This window comes from Scyliorhinus canicula, chromosome 5 (assembly GCF_902713615.1).
Source record: "Scyliorhinus canicula chromosome 5, sScyCan1.1, whole genome shotgun sequence".
In the NCBI taxonomy this organism is placed as follows: domain Eukaryota; kingdom Metazoa; phylum Chordata; class Chondrichthyes; order Carcharhiniformes; family Scyliorhinidae; genus Scyliorhinus; species Scyliorhinus canicula.
Window position 1 is genome coordinate 46,806,944 of NC_052150.1, and position 22,634 is coordinate 46,829,577.

Sequence of the window (22,634 nt, forward strand, 5' to 3'; positions counted from 1 at the left end):
GGATGTTCTCGTCATGGTCCTGCTGGTCACGGCCACAGATGGTGACATTGTCTAGGTACGGGAAAGTGGCCCGCAGCCGTACTTGTCAACCATTTGGTCCACTTTCCTTTGGAAGACCGAGACCACGTGGGTGATGCCAAAGGGAACCCTGAGGAAGTGATAGAGGCGGCTGTCTACCTCAAAGGCGGTGTATTGGCGGTCCTCCGGGCGGATAGGGAGCTGGTGGTAGGCAAACCTCAAGTTGATTGTAAAGAAGACTCGATACTGCGCAATCTGATTGACCATGCCAGATATGCGGGGGAGGGGATATGCATTGAGCTGCGGTTGATGGTCTGGCTATAATCGATGACCATCCGATGCTTCTCCCCAGTCTTGACGACAACCACTTGGGCTCTCCAGGGGCTGTTACTCAATGATCCCCTCTAGCAGGAGTCGCTGGACCTCTGACCTGATGAAGGCCCTGTCCTGGGCACTGGAGCGTCTGCTTCTGGTAGCGACGGGCTTACAGTCCGGGGTGAGGTTTGCGAAAAGGGAGGGTGGGGCGACCTTAAGGGTCGCGAGGCTACAGATGGTGACGGGGGGTCCGTTGAATTTAGGGTAGTGCTCTGGAGATGGCACTGGAAGTCGAGCCCCCCCGTAATAGGGCAGCACAGAGATGGGGAGGATGTAGAGCCTAAAGTTGGTGCACTCTACGCCTTGCACAGTGAAGGTCGCGACACAGTACCCCCGGATTTCCACTGCGTGGGATCCGGAAGCCAGGGAGATTTTCTGGGTCGCGGGTAGGATGGGGAGGGAGCAGCACCTTACCACATCTGGGTGTATGAAGCTGTCTGTACCCCTGGAGTCGAAAAGGCAGGCTGTCTCGTGCCCGTTGATCCGGACGGTCATGGTGCACTTCGCAAGGTTGTGCGGCCGGGACTGGTCCAGTGTGACGGAGGTGAGTGTCGGAAGGCGGTCGGTAGGTCGGTCGGAGGTGGCGGCAGTCGGGTGAGCAGGGCTCCCGGGAGGCTGCGGAGTGGTCCCAAGATGGCGGCCGCCGTGGGTCGCATGTGGAAAGTGAGGTGTAAGATGGCGTCCAAGATGGCAGCCCCCGTGGGTCGCACGTGTCGGCCGAAATTAAAGATGGCGGCACTCACGGGTCGCACATGGCGGGTGGCTACGCGGCAACTGAGGGTGGCCCCAACAGGCAACAGGCAGCGCTGCTGGGTCTAGAAGATTTGGGGGGGGGGGGGGGGGGGGTTGGACCTGGCAGGCTTTTGCGAAGTGGCCCTTCTTCCCACAGCTGCTACAAGTCGCGTTCCGTGCCAGGCAGCGTTGTCGGGGATGATTACTCTGGCTGCAGACGTAGCACTTCGGGCCTCCGGCATTGGCGGGCCGCTGTGCGGCGCAAGCTTGCATCGCACCCGGGCCGGTTGATGGCTGCGCCCACGAGGCCCACGAGGGTGTCGCGCGGTTGGAGGTGTAGGCCCCCATGTTCTGGGAGGCCACATCCAGTGAGTTGGAGAATTGTACTGTCTCTGGGAGGCCGAGTGTCCCCCCTTCTAATAACCGCTGGCGGATATAGTTCGAGTGCATTCCCGCGACATAGGCGTCCCTGATCAGCAGCTCCGCGTGCTGGGAAGCCGATATCACCCGGCAGTCACAGTTCCGGCAGAGGATGCGCAAGGCACACAGGAATTCCGTGAGTGATTCCCCAGGGCGTTGGCGTCTCGTGGCGAGGAGGTGCCTAGCATATACCTGGTTAACGGATTTCATGTAATGTCCTTTTAGCAGCGTTATTGCCTCCTCGAACGAGGGGGCGTCCCTGATGAGGTTAAAGACTCTTGGGCTCACCCGTGCGTGGAGGACCTGCTTCATCTGGAGGTCTGTGAAGTCTTTGTTGAAAGATGCGAGGTACGCCTCAAAGCAGATTAGCCAATGTTCAAAAGTCTCTGTCGCGTCAGCTGCTTGTGGGTCCAGTTGCAAGCGATCAGGCTTGAGTGAGGAGTTCACCTTGAGTGAAGATCCATCTTTGAAGTTTAGTGTATTAAATTGATATACCACCAATAATAGACGATGAGTGATAAACGCAACTGAGGCTTTAATATACTAAACAGCAAGCCTCCTGCCTCTGAACCCGAACTGGGTCCGGAGGCGGAGATTTGCCACTTTTATACAGGAGCCTGAGGGGAGGAGCCACAGGCGGAGCCGGCCTGGACAAGCCCAGGCATGTACCATACAGCACAGTGAATATAAGACAATAACGTGGTTTACCACACTCACCATCCCCGAGCCTGCCGTAACTGGCTCCCTGGAGTCCAGGTTCATTATTGTTTCGGTTCCCTTGGCCCAGCAGCCCTCAGCGCACTCCCCAACACTGGTGTTTGTTACTCCTCCAATCAGAGATTGCTTCTATCATTCATTTGCTGCTGATAGGCTCACTAGGCTGCCTAGCAGAAGCAAAAGCGGGAGAGAAACAACCTGCGATTGGAGGAGCAGAAAAAATCTTCCATTAAAACTCACCTCTTTGACTGGGATTTTGAAAACTGATGCCGGGGGCCTCAAAGAGGGCCTTTGCAGGATGGAGCCAGACTTTGGACAAGCCTGCTCTACATCAGTGTAACTGTTCCAATCATTAACTTGTTCGTCTAAACTACAGAAGGTTAACAAGCAACTTTTATAAATAAACTGAACACCTCAGAGTTTGTTATAACTTGCAGCTTTCTTTTCTCACATTATTCACAATATCGTTTAGGTTATAGACTATTGTGACTCCAAATTGTAGACTTGGTAGTCTCTCACTGGTGATTTGGCACGCTGCATGGGCAATGCTGTTACTCCAGATGTTGTAGGAGTTTTGCTTGATTTAATGTTGTATCACCTGCTGGTGATGTTATTGCTGTTGCACCACTTGTCGGTGATGATATTGATGTTATCCTGCTGGTAAATGTTGTTATGGGTGTTGTTAATGATATCTTCTGCTCTTCCAACTAAGGTGTGGCCAAACATAGACTGTGCCTTTCCATTTGCTTACCGGTTTTGGGTTGTATGATGTATGGCCTTGGGAGTTTCAATTTCACCAACAACTTTAGTTGGGTTCCAGATTTAGATTCTGTACTTCTTTAGTGCGATTTAATTAAATGGGAACAAAGACCCATAGCGAGCGCTTTCAGCGCCAGGAAACACAACGCTACCGAATGGCACTCGGGTTAGGTAGGGGGCCTTAACGGGGGAACGCGCGGCTGAGGCCACATATAGCCTGTTTGTCCGCACGGACAAACTCCACGCCCGTCACCATTTCCGGAGCCCCCTTCGTGATCCCCCCCCCCCCCCCCCAAGTCCCAACTCACTATGAGGGGGACCCCGGGCACGACCGCACCCTCCCAACACCCGCGCAGGGCACCAGGCCCAATTGCCACTATGCAAAAAAATGCCAGCTTGACACCTTGGCAGTACCAACCTGGTACCCTAACAGTGCCCCAGCCAGCTGATAAATCCCAACGCCTTGGATGCCTCGGGAAACTGCATCCTACAGTGAGGCTAGCTGACTCACTCTAATATGGGCAGCATGGTAGCATTGTGGTTAGCACAATTGCTTCACAGCTCCAGGTTCCCAGGTTCAATTCCCGGCTTGGGTCACTGTCTGTGCAGAGTATGCACGTTCTCCCCGTGTCTGCGCGGGTTTCCTCCGGGTGCTCCTGTTTCTTCCCACAGTCCAAAGATGTGTGGGTTAGGTGGATTGGCTATGCTAAAATTGCTCTTAGTGAGGTTAAATGGGGTTACTGGGTTATGGGGATAGAGTGGAGGTGTGGTCTTGGATAGGGTGTTCTTTCCAAGGGCTGGTGCAGACTCGATGAGCTGAATGTCCTTTAGGACTGTAAATTCTATGAATCTATGAATATGTAGATTTGTCAAAAAGCACTACAATGGCAGGATTTATAAAAATAATAATCTTTATTGTCACAAGTAGGCTTACATTAACATGGCTATGAAATTATTGTGAAAAGCCGCTAGTCGCCACATTCCGTCGCCTGTTTGGGTACACAGAGGGAGAATTCAGAATGTGCAAATGACCTAACAGCACATCGTTCGGGACTTGTGGGAAGAACCCGGAGCACCCTGAGGAAACCCACGCAGCCACAGGGCGAACGTGTGAACTCCACACTCACAGTGACCCAAGCTGGGAATCAAACCTGGACTCTGGGGCTGGGAAGCAACAGTGCTATCCACTGTGCTACCATGCCGCAACATCTCGCGAAATCATGTTAGATGACTGATCATACCCATCCAGTTTATTCTTTCAACAGCTCAAGCAGGGATTTAGCATGGTAGCACAAGTGGATAGCACTGTGGCTTCACAGCGCTAGTGTCCCAGGTTCGATTCCCTGCTGGGTCACTGATTGTGCGGAGTCTGCACGTTCTCCCCCTGTCTGCGTGGGTTTCCTCCGTGTACTCCAGTTTCCTCCCACAATCCAAAGATGTGCAGGTTGGGTGGATTGGACATACTAAATTGCCCTTAGTGTCCAAAAAGGTTAGGAGGGGTTATTGGGTTACGAAGATAGGGTGGAAGTGAGGGCTTAAGTGGGTCGGTGCAGGCTCGATGGGCCGAATGACCTCCTTCTGTACTGTATGTTCTATGTTCTTTGACATGCTCCTCCCTGTGCATCAACGAGTTGTGTTGTCTTACTTCCTCCTGGTCACATAGACGGTATATCTTATACTTTCTTCCATTCCAAAGCTTTGTAAGCATTTTCATGTCAGTGTTAATGAGATATGTAGACCGGGTGACAATAAGGTGAAGTTTGAGTCTTCCGTCATCTCTTGGCATTTTGTGAGGGTTCACTTGATCGTCTGAATGCGTCTTTCCATAAACCTATGCATCCTTGGGTAATGTGGTCATGAGGTAACGATATTGAACCCATACTGTTCAGGAGTTTCCTTAAGTTCTCTCGAGGTGAATTAGATTCCATTGTCATATATTATTCTTTCAGGAATCCCTTGCTCAGCAAACAGAACTCATATTGGTGAGATGTTGAGATAATTGTTGTAGCTCTCAAATCTTTCACCTTTCTGATAAAAGAGAACTTTGAGTGGTGGTCTATAATTACAAGACACCATTATTGATTGTGTGTGAATAAATTGGCTCCCACAGTATGCCATGGTCAGGATGACACCTCAGTAGCTATCATCTCCTCTTTCTGCTGTGTATTACTGCATTCTTATACATTCCCTGCAGAAACCATTCTTTCTAGGTCTTTCTAGGCCTATCTAGTACACTGCTAATCTGGCTCTGAACGTACACTTCTCCATTCCCAGGTATGTTCATGGATTTTCTGGTGAGGATTTTCCTGCATTATTTTGGGTAAGATGGTCCTGGATCAAGCTATCAGAACCCCATCTTCTAGTGAGGCAACATAGCTGTGTTTGCTGTAATTTATAAGGCCATCCTTGGATCACTTGCTGAGAACTCATCAGTAACTCTTTGTCTTTGCTAGTCTTATCTCTAATTTTCTGTGGCAATACATTCACTAGATGATGAATCTTTCCACCTAGATCACGATTTACTGTGAAAAGCTGCTGCTCTTTGTAAATACACAGCCCCAGAATAGCAAAGCCATCTGTTTCAGTGACATTAAACATACAGTTAACATCTTTTCCTTTGCGTGTTCCTCAGATTTGGGTTGTTCCTAGCTGCCGAATCTCAGTTGCCATCTATTCCGTTAGTTCCTCAGTTTTAGAGCACCTTTCCTTGAATATCCATTTTTTTTCAAGTTTTCATGCAAGGTCTCCTGGCATAGTATAAGCAGGGTGGTGTCACTCTGTGCTCTTGTTTCAAGCCTCAACTTCAGATTTATGGCTATTTTCTCATTTTTTTAATGATCTGAATGATTGTGTAAATTTCTTTTCTCTGGTAACTATCACATCCAGACTTTTCATGTAGTTATATGGTTCCTAAGCCTATTGTGTTCTCAAACGCATCATCATCTTTCATGATGTTTTGGTTTCTTTTTCATTCATTTGCCCTGTTGCTCTAACTCTCTACCATTTTTCTTTGCACATCTTTTCCCAGTGATTTGACTTTCTGCAAGCTCTGCAGTTTAATCCATAGCGGGTCTTTCCTTCTGTCTGTGAACTCATGTGGTTGTCCATAGCTCTTACACATCGTTCCCTGTATCTGGTATGCATTCTTTTGTTGCTGTTTCACTGCATTAACCCTGCTGCTTTTACTTTGCCCTAACTGAAGGCTAGCTGTTTTGGTAGCTATTGTTTTAATCTGTCTACTTGTGGAAGTATCTACAGCCAATGATATTGTCCTTTCCACTTAAATCCTTTTATACTTCAGAGTGTGCAGAGCCCCAAATTAGCTGATCTAGCGGCCTTTCATCTGTGACCTTAAAATTTACATTTTCCAAACTTATTAGCAAATTGTCAACAGGATCACCTGATTCCTTCTTCAGGCCGTGAAATTCACATCGGTAGATCTGATGATTTGACTTTGGCTGCAGATGTAAATTTTTCAAAACTTTTGCAAGGGTTTCTACTGCTGTTTTCACTCAGCTCTTCACCATTAATCTTATTTAACGTTTTCTCTCCTGCGCACAGAAGGACGTGTTTGACTCTTTCCTCCTCACTGGGACCTTTTGGAAATGTCTGACTAGACTTTAGTTTGAACTTCTCAAGCCCCCTGGCATTCTCAGCCTCCCAATTCATTATGGCTGGAGCTGTGCACTTCGCACAATTCACTCAGTTTTTCTTTCCCTCTTTGACATTAATTCAGGTTGATTTTTCAAACTAATTCAGCACTAAATATATTTAAAATATTTGAGTTTTTACTTGCAGACAATCACTGCCATCACGTTATGTCTTCTGATTTCCATAAATTAGAAATAATCACACTTTAGACTCAAAATGCTGGAGCTTCATTGAGTGTATTTCTTGCTGCTCTCTATGTGGCTATTATAACAATGTAACGGGGTCCTCACCTCGCACCCTCTGACAAAATGAAATGCCCCTGCCTTTAAACTCACCTGGGGGAGGGGTTTAAGTTTGGCCCGAATTGTCTCAGATCAGCAAATGCGTCCTGTTTAGAGATTAATCTGATGCTTTCTGCAACTTCATAGCTCAGTAGTGCGCTATCTGGTGTGCTTAATATATTGAGTATTCACAGGAACCTTGATCTGCACAGGCTACAAACAACACACACATGCATGCATACAGTTAGGTGCAAATGCAGGAAGAGGCTAAAGAATAAAGGTCTGCCTCAAATTACTGCAATTAGGAATCAAGACAGCTTTTATTGGATGGTTGTCATTTGTAAGCCAAATGCACCTGTTGTGCAGAGTGTTTGCAGAGGGGGGCGAGGGGGGCGGGGGGGGGCGGGGGGGGGGGGGGGGAATCATGCTCTGAAGGGACTTGTTCAGAATAGTTCAGACAGCCAAGTCCTTAAATGCGTGTCATGTGGCACACAGTGCAGCATGATGTACAGCATTTCCTTTGTTGGAATGACAAATTAAAACTGTAATTTACACCCGTGGATGCATGCATAAAAAATTCAAATCAAAAGACCCCTTGTATCAAGAGCTTTGGTCCATAACAAGTGAGTGGCTGTAAGCAAAATTATGACTCTATCAGCTAACTTAACAGCTCATGGAATTTGATACTCATCGACAGTATAATATCAAGGAATATTAAAAATACTTCTTGCCTACAAAATGCTCCTGTGGTGCCAGAGAAACACTGATAGACTAACCTCTAATTAACCTGTTCAGGAATAGAGTGACCAAAACATTATTTGTATCAAAAACACAAAATTCTGGAAACAGTCCACTGGTTGGACAGAATCTGTCAAGGAACAATCATGTGGTTGACATCTCAGGTCGATGACCATTTATGATGAAAGGCTATCACATAGAAACAGATAGCTCCACAGGTGCTACTTGGCCTGCTAAGTGTTTCCATCATTTCCTCTTTTTATTTCAGAATGACAGCATCTGCAGTATTTCATTTTTAATTTGCTATGTTAGCCTAAAACCTACTGCAGTGAACCATAAGGAAAGGGGATGTTGAGTACAATGCCCGGGATTCTCTGAGCCTCCGCGCCGCAATCGCGCTCGGCACGGGGGCGGAGAATGGCCGTCCGACCCATGAAAGGGTCCGACGCCGCTCCTGCGAACCGCCAATTGCACGCGTGCGATCAACGCGATGCCTTTCTCCAGGAAAGTCCAGAGTGATTTGCACCTGTTTTTAGCGGGCATGGGGTCATAGCCCCATTATGGGAGAATACCGGCCCATATCTTTTTATTAAAACAGTAAAAAATATATACAAGGCCAAACGGTACAAACACTAGTTTTGTGTTGGAGAAACAGGGTACCCTCCCCTCAGTACCAACATACGGGGATTGGGTTAGGATACTCGGATTATTAAAACAGTTCACAGCACAGTTGTACTAAAAAACATGGTACACGCACTAAACTTTGTGCTGGAGAGACCAGATATGCTCGTCTCTGTACCAACAGAAGGGAAAGGAAGGGGGGTGGTGCGGAGCGAGGGGAAAGGAGGGTGGTGGGGAGGGAGGGAATAGGGGTTTTGGTGGAGGGGGGCCTAATAGGGCACTGTCTGAACTATCTACGGAGGCAGAATAACAAGAGAACCTTCAATTATGATGTGCCAGATTTGATAAGAAACATGTATCATTGTGGCAGTCCTAACCAGAATGCACTGCCTGATTTGTTCATTTGTTCTTCGACCAGTGACTCAAGGGGCTGGTTTAGCACAGGGCTAAAGAGCTGGCTTTTAAAGGAGACCATGGCAGGCCAGCAGCACGGTTCAATTCCGTACCAGCCTCCCCGAACAGGCGGCAGAATGTGGTGACTAGGGGCTTCTCCCAGTAACTTCATTGAAGCCTACCTGTGACAATAAGCGCTTTTCATTTCATTTTTTCATTTGCCTGCAGTGGTGGTGAGGGAGGGAAACTGTTGTCCTCAAAAGAAATTTATAGTTAACTGCTGGTTGTCCTAGCCCTGTAGATGTGTGTGTGTGTGTGTGTTTATCTCTAAATGAATATCACTCTGGGTGGCATTTTCTGGCCGTTCCCGCTGGCGGAATCTTCGGGTCCCACTGACGAATACCCTCCTATCGCAGGTTCTCAGCGGCGGAGGGTGTGAACAGCAGTAAACCCCATTGATACAGTGGGACTGGAAGATCCCGCAGCGGGCCAATGGCAGGCTGATACCACCACTGCAAGACATACCTCATGGAGTGGGAAAATTTCCACCCTACAAGTTATCTTTACAGCTTCCCCACTGAATACAATCTTGCATGGATATAACATTGAATGTTACGTTATTATCAAAATCATTTAAATTTGTTTTCAATCCATTTTGTAGTGCGACTCTTTGGAATTTATTCTAAATTTTATATCATATGGAATATGCAAGCAACAGATTTAAATATATGGTTTGGAGGGCAAGAATGGCAAACTTACATGTCCTTGTACTCCTTTAACACCCTGTTAGTATAGAAGGTGGCTGCATCATTCATCTCCTTGACATAAGGACCTGGCTTAGGGGCCTAAGTTAACAGCGAAACATCAAGAGAAGGATGCACAGAGAGGAGAAATTTGGAGAGAAAAAGGACACATTAGATTCAACAGAAGTTGTTTATTAACTCGTTACCTGGTTAACAACCAGGAAAGCAGATGCCTCTTAAAGTCTTGATGTTTTCAGAGAGCGATACAGCACAGGTCCATCATGCTTACACCGGCTCTTTGAAAAAGTTATCCAATTCTTCTCACTCTTCTGCTCTTTCCCCATCACCCTTTTATCTGCTCACATATTGTTTAAAACCCAAAGAAGAGTGAGCTCCTTCAGTTGTAATATAACCAGCAACAAATAGATCAGATCAAATTATTAAAAATATAATAGGTTTCTTAACCAATACTAAGTTAATAGCTTAATAGATAATCCTAAAACAGTACCTCGACATGTTTAAAACATAATAACTGAACACCCTTAACAGCTACATTACAAATGGTAGGACAGAGTCATGAGTTGCACCATACTGTACCAGAAGGCAACATGAGCAGGGTGGAAAACTGAAATGCCAGGATTTTTGATAAAGCAGGATAAATGCTTTTCATATGCTAACATCATCATGGGGTTATTAAACTGTCCCACTGAAGATTTATATTCTGATAAGCAGGACACTAAATGTAACTCCATCTTTTTCAACTTATATGGTATAATTTAGTTGAAGATAATTAATTCCTCAAACTCTCATTATGAGATGGAATATTTAGTAAGACAGCATGGGCATAGCATTCTCAAGAGAATTGTTTACCCAGTCCCTCAAATTCCATAGCTGCCATTTACAATAGGCCCACATCAATGACAATTGTTTTCTTTGACAGCCATCTTGTAATGTCACTCATCCACCACTATCCACACTAAATGGCCTTTTACACTATTCCAGAATAGGTTGGCTCAATGTAGACTTTCTTCTGTTGCTGCATTATGTACATTAGAAGGGGACACAGCGGTACAAAAAGGTGGCCTTTCAGCTCTGAAATATGGATTCCATTTCAATCCAGAGTGATAGCATGTTAATCTCCTCTGTCTGATGGTCCGAAGGATCCTACACAAAGTGTGTTTCAGAAACCGTGGGCAGAATTTTTTGGACGGCAGGTATTTCCTGCCATGCTGCCGAGAAATGTCAGCGGGCATTTGTGTCCCCACTCCTGACAACTGCCCTGCAGCCATTTAACACTCAAGGGGCATCAAGTGGCATGTGAGGGTAGTAGGTCCTGTTTGCAAGGACTAAGAATTGGGAGCGATGAGACACCTACCTGGGGAAATGGGATTGGCAAGGCCGGCTTTTGGTGGGGGACCCAATCAAGAAGGATCAAAGCATCTCACGATACCAATCCCACCCATAAAATCGCTGCCAGGTCCGAGGCAGATAGCCAACGTGAAGGACATCCACAAAATCTTATGGCCCACCTCCCCACCAGAAAATCTATTGGCAGGAGGCTGTAAAATGTTGTCCTTCAGACCAGTTCCTACAGCACAATCCGTCTTCAACATAGCACGAGTGAGAAAACTGTCCAATAAGCTGTGAGGTGCCTGGTATGGAAAATGGAAAAGTTTCACCTTGGTGCATTACAGGGATGGATGTTCATCTTCTGGTTGGGAATAAAATTAATTTGAGGTTGGGGCTGAAGGCCAGGTCCAAGGTGGCTGCAGTGGAACCACTGGTCGCCAAAGATTCTGGACTGGCTCAAACATTCAAGCACTTAAAACTAAGTGACAAAAACACAATTCTGGGCACTAGCACTGACACCCTTCACGAATAAAAGCAAAAAAGAAAAATGTCACATAAAACACTGGAGCAAACTTGTGTGTTATTATGGGCTGTATAGGTGTGCACCATGGGACACTCAGTGTCCCTGAATTCCCATTAATTTTCAAGTTGTTCACACCAACAGATTTTGTTCTGAATTAGGATTTATCCACCAGTGAGGCAATTATGGTAAAAACAGCCCATTGCAAACATCTAGCTTCACAGTATTCAAACGGACAAAATTAAATGTAAGAATTCGGAGTGAAAATAAAAACAAACTGACTGAGCCTGAGGGTCAGATTGTGAAGCTGGAACATGTAGTTGCAGTAGTGGAAATCTGCAACTCTCTCCCGCAGAGGTTGGGTGAAATTTCAAAACGGAAATTCATAGAATTATGTTATGCAAGTTTATTAAGGGATATGGAAGCAAATGGGAAAATGGAGTTGAAATACAGAATACGCATGGTCCAATGGAATGGCAAAACAGTCTTGAGGAGCTGAATGGCCTACTCCTTTCCTTCTATTCCCAGCACTGAAGTCAGGACAACATTTGCAATAGAAACACAATCCGTGCACCAGTCTTCAGTCTGAAATCTGATTTCAGGGTGGTGGGCAACTTGAGTTTTGTTATTGTAATGTGGCAAGCCACTGAGATTTGGTTCTCTATTTTAAAGCACTCACAAGGTTTTCTTAAATTGACTAAAAGCATTATTTTAAAAAAAGTCATGCATAGCTGGACACAGATTGATCATGCATGAACAAAGCACTGATGGACTAGAGAGGGAGATAGCTACTTTCTACCATGCTGGAGCTCAGAGCCTCTGAACATCATCCAATAAAACTGTATTTATTCAATGGCAAATCTTTCCACTTACCACTGCAACCCACCCCAGTGCTGAGATACTCTCGCTAACAGCTGACAGGTGGTTGAACAACTTGCTGCCACGGTTCTTCTCCCGAAAGTTCTGGATCTCCTGAATTCTGTCAGATATGGGTTTGAGAAGTGCATTCATCTCATTCTGAGAGAGCAAACAAAATAAAATGTTAATAAATTGTAAGATTCAATGGAGCTGATTTAACATGTGTCTGACCTGCAGTTTACATGTACCTGTGTCTTACATATCCTTGTGTGTACATATTCAATGCAAGCTAATAGAGTTTCATCTTTACGGGATGCGGACTGGGCCAGTCTTTGTTGCCCATCCATAAATCATAGAATCCTCACAGTACTGAAGGAAGCCATTCAGCCCATCGAGTCTGGAGCAGCCCTCTGAAAGAGCATTCTACCGAGGCCCATTTCATACGCTATCCCCGTAACCCCACCTTACCTGCACATCAAGGGGCAATTTTATCAAAACCAATCGACCTAACCTGCTTATGCTTAGTGGAAGGAAATTGGAGCACTTGGGGGAAACCCACACAGAAATGTGGAGAAAGTGCAAATTTCACACAGACAGTCCCCCAAAACTGGAATTGAACCTGGGTCTCTGGCGCTGTGAGGCAGCAGTGCTAACCACTGTGCCACCGTGCTGCCCTGTAAATGTCCTTGAGAAGGTGGTGGCAAGAATTAAAGGCTGCAAGGTGGCACAGTGGTTAGCACTACTGCCTGAGCGCCAGGGGCCCAAGTTCATTTCTGGCCTTGGGTTACTGGATGAGTGGCGTTTGTACATTCTCCCCATGTCTGCGTGGGTTTCCTCCGGGTACTTCGGTTTCCTCCCACAGTCCAAAGATGTACAGGTTTGGTAGATTTGCCATGCTCAAATGCCCCTTAGTGTCCAGCGATGTGCAGATTAGGTTATAGGGTTACAGGGATAGGACGGGAGGGAGGGGGAATAGACATAGCTAGAGTGCTCATTCGAAGGGCCAGGGATGATTGTATAGGAATTAATCAGTCAACTACCTCATTGACACGGTATCAAAACAGCTTCAACAAGATGGCAGGCATTTATCAGTTGATAGTTTAGCAACTACATTTTTTCCTTCAGAAAATGTATCCCCAGTGCCACTGAACAAAGTGTCAAGTGTACAAATTTATCTTCAATTCCTCGAACTTAAATTATCCACCTTCCGCAATTCAACTATACATTTGTAAATATAAATGACTTCACAAATTACAGTTCACAATTTGTTTTTTTTCATCTTGATATTTAATGAACAAACTTTAAATGAGAAAAAATGTGCGGTTAATCACCTATCAAAATATACTTTTGTGATCCAAGACTGGTCTCATTTACCATGGTTTAGTGAATCGTATTATAGAAGGGTCCCCATAAATCACTGAAAATTGAGGAACGTTTACCGGGCAGCACAATTGGATAGAACTGTGGATTCACAGCGCCAGGGTCCCAGGTTCGATTCCCTGCCGGGTCACTGTCTGTGCGGATTCTCTCTAGTCGTTTCTGCGGCCTGCGTGAGAAGTATGCGCTATCGCCGGAGAGCCAGGGCTAGAGTTGGAGTCTGCACGTTCTCCCCGTGTCTGCGTGGGTTTCCTCCGGGTGCTCCGGTTTCCTCCCACAGTCCAAAGATATGCAGGTTAGGTGGATTGGCCATGTTAAATTGCCCTTACTGTCCAAAAAGGGTAGGAGGGATTTTGGGTTATGGGGATAGGGTGGAAGTGAGGGCTTAAGTGGGTCGGTGCAGACTTGATGGGCCGAATGGCCTTCTTCTGCACTGTATGTTCTATATTCTTTAATAGGCAGGCAACCAAGGGGCATTGATTGAAAACTATTTTTAGTGTGTTAAAGAGCAGAGGAGATAGATGTTCTTCCTCCCACACCATGGCACAGAACACAGGCAGAATGCTTAGGGCCCATCTGCCTGTTCATGTTTATTTAAAAGGTCATTTGTGGCACAATTTTAAGCACAAGAGTTCTCCAGTGACCAGGCCAATAATTATTCTCAATCATTTTTTTTTGTGAAAAATATTCTTTTAATTGCAGCTGTTAAGAATGAATTTAAACTTTTTACATTCTTTTCCACCCTCTCCAAGGCATGCAGTAATTCTAGACACCTGTATGAAATAAACATGAATCAAAATTACTGCCCTGTGGCGAAAATGGCATCTAACGTACAAAAGTCCCCATCAAAAAATCCAGTGCTGTAACCGTGCATCTGATTTACAACTGGCCACCAGCAAAATTAGGTGGTAGACACAGGAAAACTTTGATTCAAGAGCGAGATCCAATCTCATCCAGGCCATGTAAGATTGACGAATGAGATAAGCAAACTTTGCTGGAATATAATTGGGAACTTCTGTATTATAAATTTGCTGCATCAAACCAATTGGTTAATTACCGATGATAGACCGAAAGCATAAATACTGTGCTTAATTTGCTCCAATTGTTGCTACAGGCCCTGTCAGAAGCCACAAGGGATGTCTGCACACCTGTCTTCGAGGCATTTGTTGACTTCAATGTCATTTATTTATTTTTTTAAAATGTTTTTTATGGAGTTTTCATATTTTATATCCAACAAATTACAAATTATTAGAAAAAAAAACACGCAAAAATTAACATCTATATTTACAGGTAAGCATCTTCATAATAACAACTGTGGCTGCCCCCTTTAGCCGGCATACATATTTTACATTCCCCAATATGGCCGAGGCACATGTTTATAGGCATTTATTTGCAGTTTGGTTTTGGGCCTTAGCTTGCCATCAAACCCCCATAATGAACCCGCAGCCCCCCCCCCCCCCCCCCCCCCGGCTACCTTCCCCTGATTCCCGTCCATTTTCCCCTGATTCTTGGCCACCCGACTATTCTTCCACTTGTTCGTTGGCCACAAACAGGTCCCGGAACAATTGCATGAATGGCTCCCACATTCTGTGGAAGCCGTCGTCCGACCCTCGGATGGCGAATTTGATTTTCTCCATTTGGAGAGATTCCGAGAGGTCGGACACCCAGTCTGCAGCTCTGGGCGGTGCTGCTGACCGCCAGCCAAACAGGATTCTACGGCAGGCAATCAGGGAGGCAAAGGCAAGGGCGTCCACCCTCCACCCCAGGAATAGATCTGGCTGGTCTGAAACCCCGAAGACCGCCACTATTGGGCATGGCTCCACCCTCACCCCCACCACTTTGGACATAGCCTCGAAGAAGGCTGTCCAGTACTTCACAAGTCTGGGGCAAGACCAGAACATGTGGGCATGGTTGGCCGGGCCTCTTTGGCACCGTTCACATCTGTCCTCCACCTCCGGGAAGAACCTACTCATACGGTTTCTTGTTAAGTGGGCTCTATGTACCACTTTTAGTTGCGTCAGGCTGAGCCTTGCGCACGTGGAGGTGGAGTTGACCCTATGCAGTGCTTCGCTCCAGAGTCCCCACCCTATCTCAATCCCCAGGTCGTCCTTCCATTTCATTCTTGTTGCGTCCATTACGGTGTCGTCCCTTTCTACCAGTCGGTCATACATGTCGCTACAGTTCCCTTTCTCTAGGATACTTGCGTCCAGTAGGTCTTCCAGTAGTGTCTGTCGTGGCGGTTGTGGGTACGTCCTTGTCTCCTTTCGTAAGAAGTTTTTGAGCTGCAGGTACCGTAGCTCGTTCCCCCCGGCTAGCCGAAATTTCTCTGTCAGTTCGTCCAGTGTTGCGATCCTGTCGTTCGTGTATAGGTCCCTGACTGTCAGTGTCCCCCCCGTCCTGCCTCCACCTTTTGAAGGTGGCGTCAGTCAGTGCTGGTGTGAACCTATGGTTGTTGCAGATGGGAGCCTTGTCCGACATTTTGGTCAGACCAAATTGCTGCCGCAGTTGGTTCCAGGATTGGAGGGTGGCTGTCACCACTGGGCTGCTGGAGTGTTTTTTGGGTGGGGATGGGAGTGCTGCCGTGGCGAGGGCCCGGAGGGAGGTCCCCATGCAGGAGGCCTCCTCCGCACACACCCACTCGGCTTCTGGCTCCTGGATCCATCCCCTTACTCGCTCGGCTATTGCTGCCCAGTGGTAGAATTGTAGATTCGGGAGGGCTAGCCCCCCCCCTGGATTTTGTTTTATGCAGGACCTTTTTTGGGATCCTAGCATTTTTACCCCCCCATACGAACGCCATGATAAGTTTGTCCAGCACTTTGAAAAAGGCGTTGGAGATGTAGATCGGAATGGATCTAAACAGGAAGAGGAACCTGGGCAATACGTTCATCCCCCCCCCCCCCCCCCCCCCCCCCCCCCCCTTGTGGGTGTACTGGGAAGATCTCGCTTTTGCTCATGTTGAGTTTGTAGCCCAAGAAGGCTCCAAACTCTTTCAGGAGCGCGATGATTCCGTCCATGCTGCTTTGTGGGTCCGAGATGTAGAGGAGCAGATCATCTGCATAGAGTGAGACTCTGTGCTCTCTGCCTCCCCTTCGGATCCCCCTCCAATTTTTATCTGCCCTGAGCGCGATTGCTAGCGGTTCGATTGCTAGTGCGAACAGCAGCGGGGACAGTGGGCATCCTTGTCTGGTGCCCCTGTGCAGCTGGAAGTATTGGGAGTTGGTATTGTTGGTCCGTACACTCGCCATGGGAGCGTTGTATAGGAGCCTTACCCAAGCGGTGAACCCTGTTCCAAGCCCGAACCGCTCCAGTACCTCTATGAGGTATTTCCATTCGACTCTGTCGAAGGCCTTTTCTGCATCCAGGGAGACGATCACCTCTTGTGTTCTCTCCCTGGAGGGGGTCATTATCACGTTCAGCAGGCGAATTATTCTCAATCATTATGGCCAAAGCATTAACCGACAATCTCACTATTGTGCATGGAGCCTCAATGGTCGTCAGGTTTTACAACAAGACCAGTGGCCATCCACCTAGCTGTGAAGCATTTCAGTCACTGTGAGAACATGAAAGCTTCTGTATTGATAAAAAGTACTTTTTTTCGGAGTGATTTCTATGCTCCAAAAGTGCCATCCTCCCTGTAAAACTGAAAACTCATTACGGTATCTGCTAATCCAGCTCTTGTGCAAAACTCTCATCTCCTGCAGCTACATTTCCTCCAACAATCAGCAGCCTTTAAAACCATGAACTTGGTATCACATAACTATTAACACAAAAAATGAAATACTCCAGCTGCTGAAACCTGAAATAAAATTTTTTTAAATGCTAGAACTGTTGAGCAGCTCAGGCAGTAGTTTGTGGAGTGAAAAATAGAGTTAATGAGCTAAACTTTCGCGACAGTAGTGGAAAACAGAAGCCAGGTTTTTTCCCGTTCAGATACCCGCCTCTCGTGGGAAACCTAGTTCAGATTTCTAAGGGCGTTGGAGACCATGATGGAAGAGGGGGGGGGGGGGGGGGGGGGGGGGGCAATCCTTCATTGGAGGATGGCAGGAGGAGACCAGTGTGTTGCAAGGAGGACTATTGAGACAATGGGGTGTCTTCTTACTTTCTCTGTTTATAGTTCCCTTCTTTTTGAACGGTATAGGTAATGACAGTTTAAACTAGACATCCGGGACTCCTTTTATTGCTTCCATGATAGAGAAGTTAGTATGAGGTGGTGAGAAAGAAAACCTTTGCGTTGAGGACAATGCTTACTTCATTGACGGTAAGTGATTAGATGTTCAAGGCTGCTTCTTCCATGCATGTGTTAGCACAGGCATCTCAATTTCCCCTCTATGTCATGAACCCCCGAGTCTGGGTCAGGGAGGATAAGTTGAAATATACCTGGATCAGGGGATCCCTGACATTCCTGGCAGCCTCACAAGCTCTCAATGCCTCAAGCCATGCACACCTATATTGTGCCACTGGGTGTCATCTCGCTCTGCCTCCACTTCCTCCTCTCTCTCTCTTTCTCGCATTTCCTTTTCCTGCTGTTCCCCTGATGAGAGATCTAATTCCTGGACCTCAATTGTCCTCAAGGTCCACAGCTCTCTGGAGGGCCATGTTAAGGAGAATGCAAAAGATCATCACAATGACCAAGACAATTGCAAGAGGGTATTGAATAGAGCCACCTGACTGGTCCAGGAACTGCATCATCAGAAGCCTAACTACCTCCTCAATGGTTGTCCAACTGAGCATTAGATATTGGCTGTATCCCCTCTGTGTTCTGCCTGAGGCTCCTGTAAAGAGGTCAGCAGACATGTCTCCAAGGGATATCCCTTGCCACCTCCAAAAAATGCAGGCACTTGGGGGCTTGGACTGAAGATCTGAGACAGCCTGGACTTGCAGAGGATTAAGGAGTTATGGTAGCTGCCAGGAAAGGGAGGGATCACATGGAAGAAGCAGTTATTGTCGCCACAGACCAGTTGGAACATTGAGGAAGTGGAAACCCCTCCTGCTGATAGATCTTGCTGGCTGGTCATCCAGTGCCTTGATGGCCACGAGTGGAGGTCAGGTCTCAAGCTCCGGCTTTCTGACTAGCCCAGAACAATAATAATATTATAATAATCGCTTATTGTCACAAGTAGGCTTCAATGAAGTTACTGTGAAAAGCCCCTAGTCGCCACATTCCGGCACCTGTTCGGGGAGGCCGGTACGGGAATCGAACCCATGCTGCTGCCTTGTTCTGCATTACAAGTTTAGTTCACTGTGCTAAACCAGCCCCAAAGGACAGGATACATGGGGCGGGATTCTACGGTCAGCGATGCCGAAATCACGTTCGGCAATCTGCTGGAGAATCAAAGTTTGCGCCAAATTTGGGGGATGGTGCTGCTTTTGCGATGCTCCGCCCCCTCCAAAGCTGCGTACTCTAGGAGTACACCGCATCACCTCCCCTCGATGCTCTACCCCCGACTGGCCGAGTTCCCGGCGTGGGTCTCTCATGGTATTACTTGTCGGGAACTTGGTGTGGTGGCTGCAGACTCGGTCCAGTGCCGCCACAGTCGGGGAAGGGCCGATCCGCAGGCGGGGGGACTGTGGCAGGGGCTGGGGGCACTGTTGGGGGGTGGTCCGGGGGTTGCGAGCCGGCCAAAGCGGGGGTCCTATTTGGCAGGCCGGGTCCACGCACTGCCGGTGCCATGTTGCATGGCGCGGCTGCTGAAGGCAGCTAGAGCCGGGTGCTCTACGCTGCAAGCTAGCCCCCAGCCAAACGGAGGATCGGTAGCCATTTTGCGCCAAATTTACGGTCGTAAAACACCAGTGTTCCCATGCCGGCGTCAGTATGTAGCCCAAAAATCGGAGAATCCAGCCCATGGTCTGGTGTCAGTTCCACAAAGTCAAAGTCTGCTGTAGAAGAAATCGAGGCGATACCTGGTTCACTATATTGAGCCCCCTAACCACAAGAGTGAGCCATGCTTTGTTATTTTTTACAAGGAGATTTACTGAATGAAGCCAAAATAAGGCAAGATTTACTACAAATGTCATTTTGGTTTACTCTACTATTGTTAAATTGATGATCAATGTTGATTTGTACGCAGTACCCCCGGATCACCACGGATGAGAGCGACCATAAGTGAGAGAGCTCGTTTTTTGGTCGCCGCGAGGTCGAGCGTGGCCCCCTCTAAGAGGCGTTGGTGGATGTAGTCAGACCCTATGCCCGTAACAAATGCGTCTCTCATTAGCAAATTCGAGTTGTCTGTGGCTGAAACGGCCTGACAGTCACAGTCTCTAACTAGGACGAGCAGGGCGTGCCAGAAATCTCCCACTGACTCACCGGGAAGTTGGCCCGCATGGAGAGGAGGTGCCTGGCGTAGATTTTGTTAGTCCGCTGAGCGTTGTTTTCCTTCAGTAGCGCCATGGCCTCTGTGTAGGTCGGCGCGTCCTTGACGAGTGGAAAGACGTTGGAGCTCAGCCGCGTGTAAAGGATCTGGAGCTTCTGTGCTTCTGGAATTGTGACTGGCGCATACCCGATGTACGCTTCAAAACAGGTTAGCCAATGTTCAAAGTCCTTTTTGGCGTTGTCTGCTTGAGGATGCAGCTGCAGGCGATCCGGCTTGATGCGGAGGTTCATCTCTAAAAACTCAGTGTAATAAATTGATGCACTATCAATTACGCAAAGATGAGAGTAGGATGTAATCGAGGCTTTATTATACTGAGATGTGTGGCCTCCCACAGCAGCTGACGAAATGGCTGCTGTACGGGGAGCACACATATTTATACTCCGCTAATGGGCGGAGCCAGCAGGCAGAGATCTACCCCCGTACCTGTAGTACAGAGCCCTTACCCTAAAGCACCTATATCAACATCCAATATATACAATATATACATCAGTGGTGCCTACCACAACATGATGCCTCTTTTTGGGTAGGCCCACTGAACCACAAGCCAATCAGCCAGAGGCAAAGCCAGCAGCGGGCCTTCTGTGGAATCAATAGCCTGGGGGCAGAAGTCTCACCTAATGAGAGCTGCAAGTCAATCAGAGGCCAGCAGTTCTTGTACTCAAGAGTTGCAGGGAGGTGAGTCTCACAGGGAGAGAGGTGGAGGGGGATGGTCAACAGCAGGTGTAAGGGATGACTCTCAGCAGAACCGCCCCTCCCCTTCATGGTGTTAAGTCCCTTCATCAGGCACTGAGTTCCTCTACACCTCTGCTCCCAACCCACAAGATGACCACAGTTTTGTCTGCCATATACGTCGCATAGCGATAGGCCCGCCACTGAATTGATACCGGGGCAGTGGGATGAGGCCTTTGAGTGTCATTAGGCTACTTGGGGCCTCAATAGGTGGTGGGTTGGGAAGACTGACTATGGGCCTTTCCGCCTGTGGTGGATTGAAGGGTGATGGAATCCTGTGCTCAGGTTCATTCTCTACAGCATCTACCCCCCCTCCCCCCCCCCAAACAAAACAAAACTACGGGGCATTGGTAATTTCAAGTCTTCACTGATTATACAATCCTGAATTTATCATGCACTTTTCTCTCATGGCAAATACCTGCAATGAGACTTAAAAAAAATATATATAATTAAACATCAGTCTTTAATCTCTGGAGCCCTCTGTTTTCCATTCACTGGGGCATTGATCCTTCTCTGAGTAAATTGATAATCAGTCACATTACACATGTCTCAGTCAGGAGCGCCTGATCATGATTTGCATGTTAAAAGCTGCAACAGTAAACAGGACCACTCCAAGCTGGGGCAACTCCGAGCTAGGCACTGATGCTAATCCTCCTCTATTCAAAGTGGTGTTAAGGACTGAATAAGTGTGGAGTCTGCTGGGAGAACGAATCAGCCCCGCTCACCAATGCAAAAGGCAAAATGCAGCAATCCATCCTCACCATCCTATGCTCAGAACTGCAGAGATAGGTAATGAGGGTATTGAGAGAGAGATATACAGAGATCCTGTGCTCAGTATAGTACTGGTTCTGTTTTGAGATTCAGACCTTTGTTTAAAACAAATTCCTGCCAAGAATTTTGAGGGTGTCATTATTCACAGACTGTTACTCAGAGATTTTAATTTTTTTTGTAAAATAAATTGCCCTGTACTATTTATTGAAGTTAGGATTGGGGCACTGAGCTGTTTTAGTTTTGCAGGATAAAATCCGACTGCAGTTTCTAGTTCTGGGCATTGAAAGGAGCTTTTGCAAGGGTTACTGTTTCTCATTGAAATGGAGAGATTGAAATGTGAGTGTATTGCATCAGCTGATTATTCTAATCCAGGATGGCATAACACACACAGCTCTGTTTTACACACTGGAAAATGTGTGACACTCAGGGCTTTGGACACTCAATATCCACCACCCATGCTTATGGTGGTGATATTCCCAGGAGAAGCTCAGTAGACCTCGTACTGGCCTTCATTACATAGTTACAATGACTCTCCTCTTGAGAATTTGCTCATCATTTTGGGGCGCCCTTGTCCTTTGGGGGCCCCATGCCATGATGTGTTTCATTGTAAATTTGCCCCTTCTTCCTGCCCTGAACTTAATTCCGGCAATTGCAAGGTTCCGGTGCTGCCGTCTCCAAGCTCACCCAACAGTGAGAGCAGAAGGTTCCACCCTACTCAAACTAGTGAAGCTCAGTAACTGACCATTGGCTGAATGGAGTGTGTGTGCTGCTCATGGACAGGTTTAAAAATTAATGAGAGAGGCGTAGGTGGTTGTGCAAGGCCTGCGTTCTGCACATTCTCTGGTTATTTTTGGTGGGCACCTTGAAACCTTCCGCAGACCCCCTAGGGAGTCCCAAGATTGGAATCCCTGATCAAGAGATCATTCTGGTTCCTTTCATGAGGAGACACGTAAATTCAATTAAAGTGATTTGTAATCACTTCACAGATATTAAAATAATTTTTGTCACTTCAGTAAGATTTGAATATCTTCCAGTTCCAGCTGGCAAAATCTTTTGCTTTAAAAGTCTGGTTGTAAGGAGGCAACACTTTGTAAATATAAAAATAAAACCAATTCTGTATCTACTGACAGATCCAGCTTCTGACTGTGTGCTCTGACGTAACCCAGATACATACTTAAGTGTCAACATTTTGCCCTACTTTTGGGCGGAA

At 47.1% G+C, this 22,634-nt stretch overlaps 1 protein-coding gene and 1 long non-coding RNA gene across 2 annotated transcripts in view; one reads left to right on the plus strand and one right to left on the minus strand.

Annotated features, from left to right (window-relative positions):
* The window catches only part of LOC119965955, a 33,044-nt gene extending 23,778 nt beyond the window's left edge, over nt 1-9,266 (plus strand). Inside the window, exon 3 of the long non-coding RNA XR_005460644.1 lies at nt 9,122-9,266. This is a non-coding gene — a long non-coding RNA (uncharacterized LOC119965955). The remainder of the gene's footprint in view (nt 1-9,121) is intronic.
* The window catches only part of cap2 (cyclase associated actin cytoskeleton regulatory protein 2), a 323,980-nt gene that overhangs the window by 97,170 nt on the left and 204,176 nt on the right, over nt 1-22,634 (minus strand). Inside the window, exons 5-6 of the mRNA XM_038796992.1 lie at nt 12,192-12,335; nt 9,465-9,550 (exon numbers count right to left, since the gene is read on the minus strand). Of these exons, the coding sequence (XP_038652920.1) occupies nt 9,465-9,550; nt 12,192-12,335 (230 nt within the window). The remainder of the gene's footprint in view (nt 1-9,464; nt 9,551-12,191; nt 12,336-22,634) is intronic.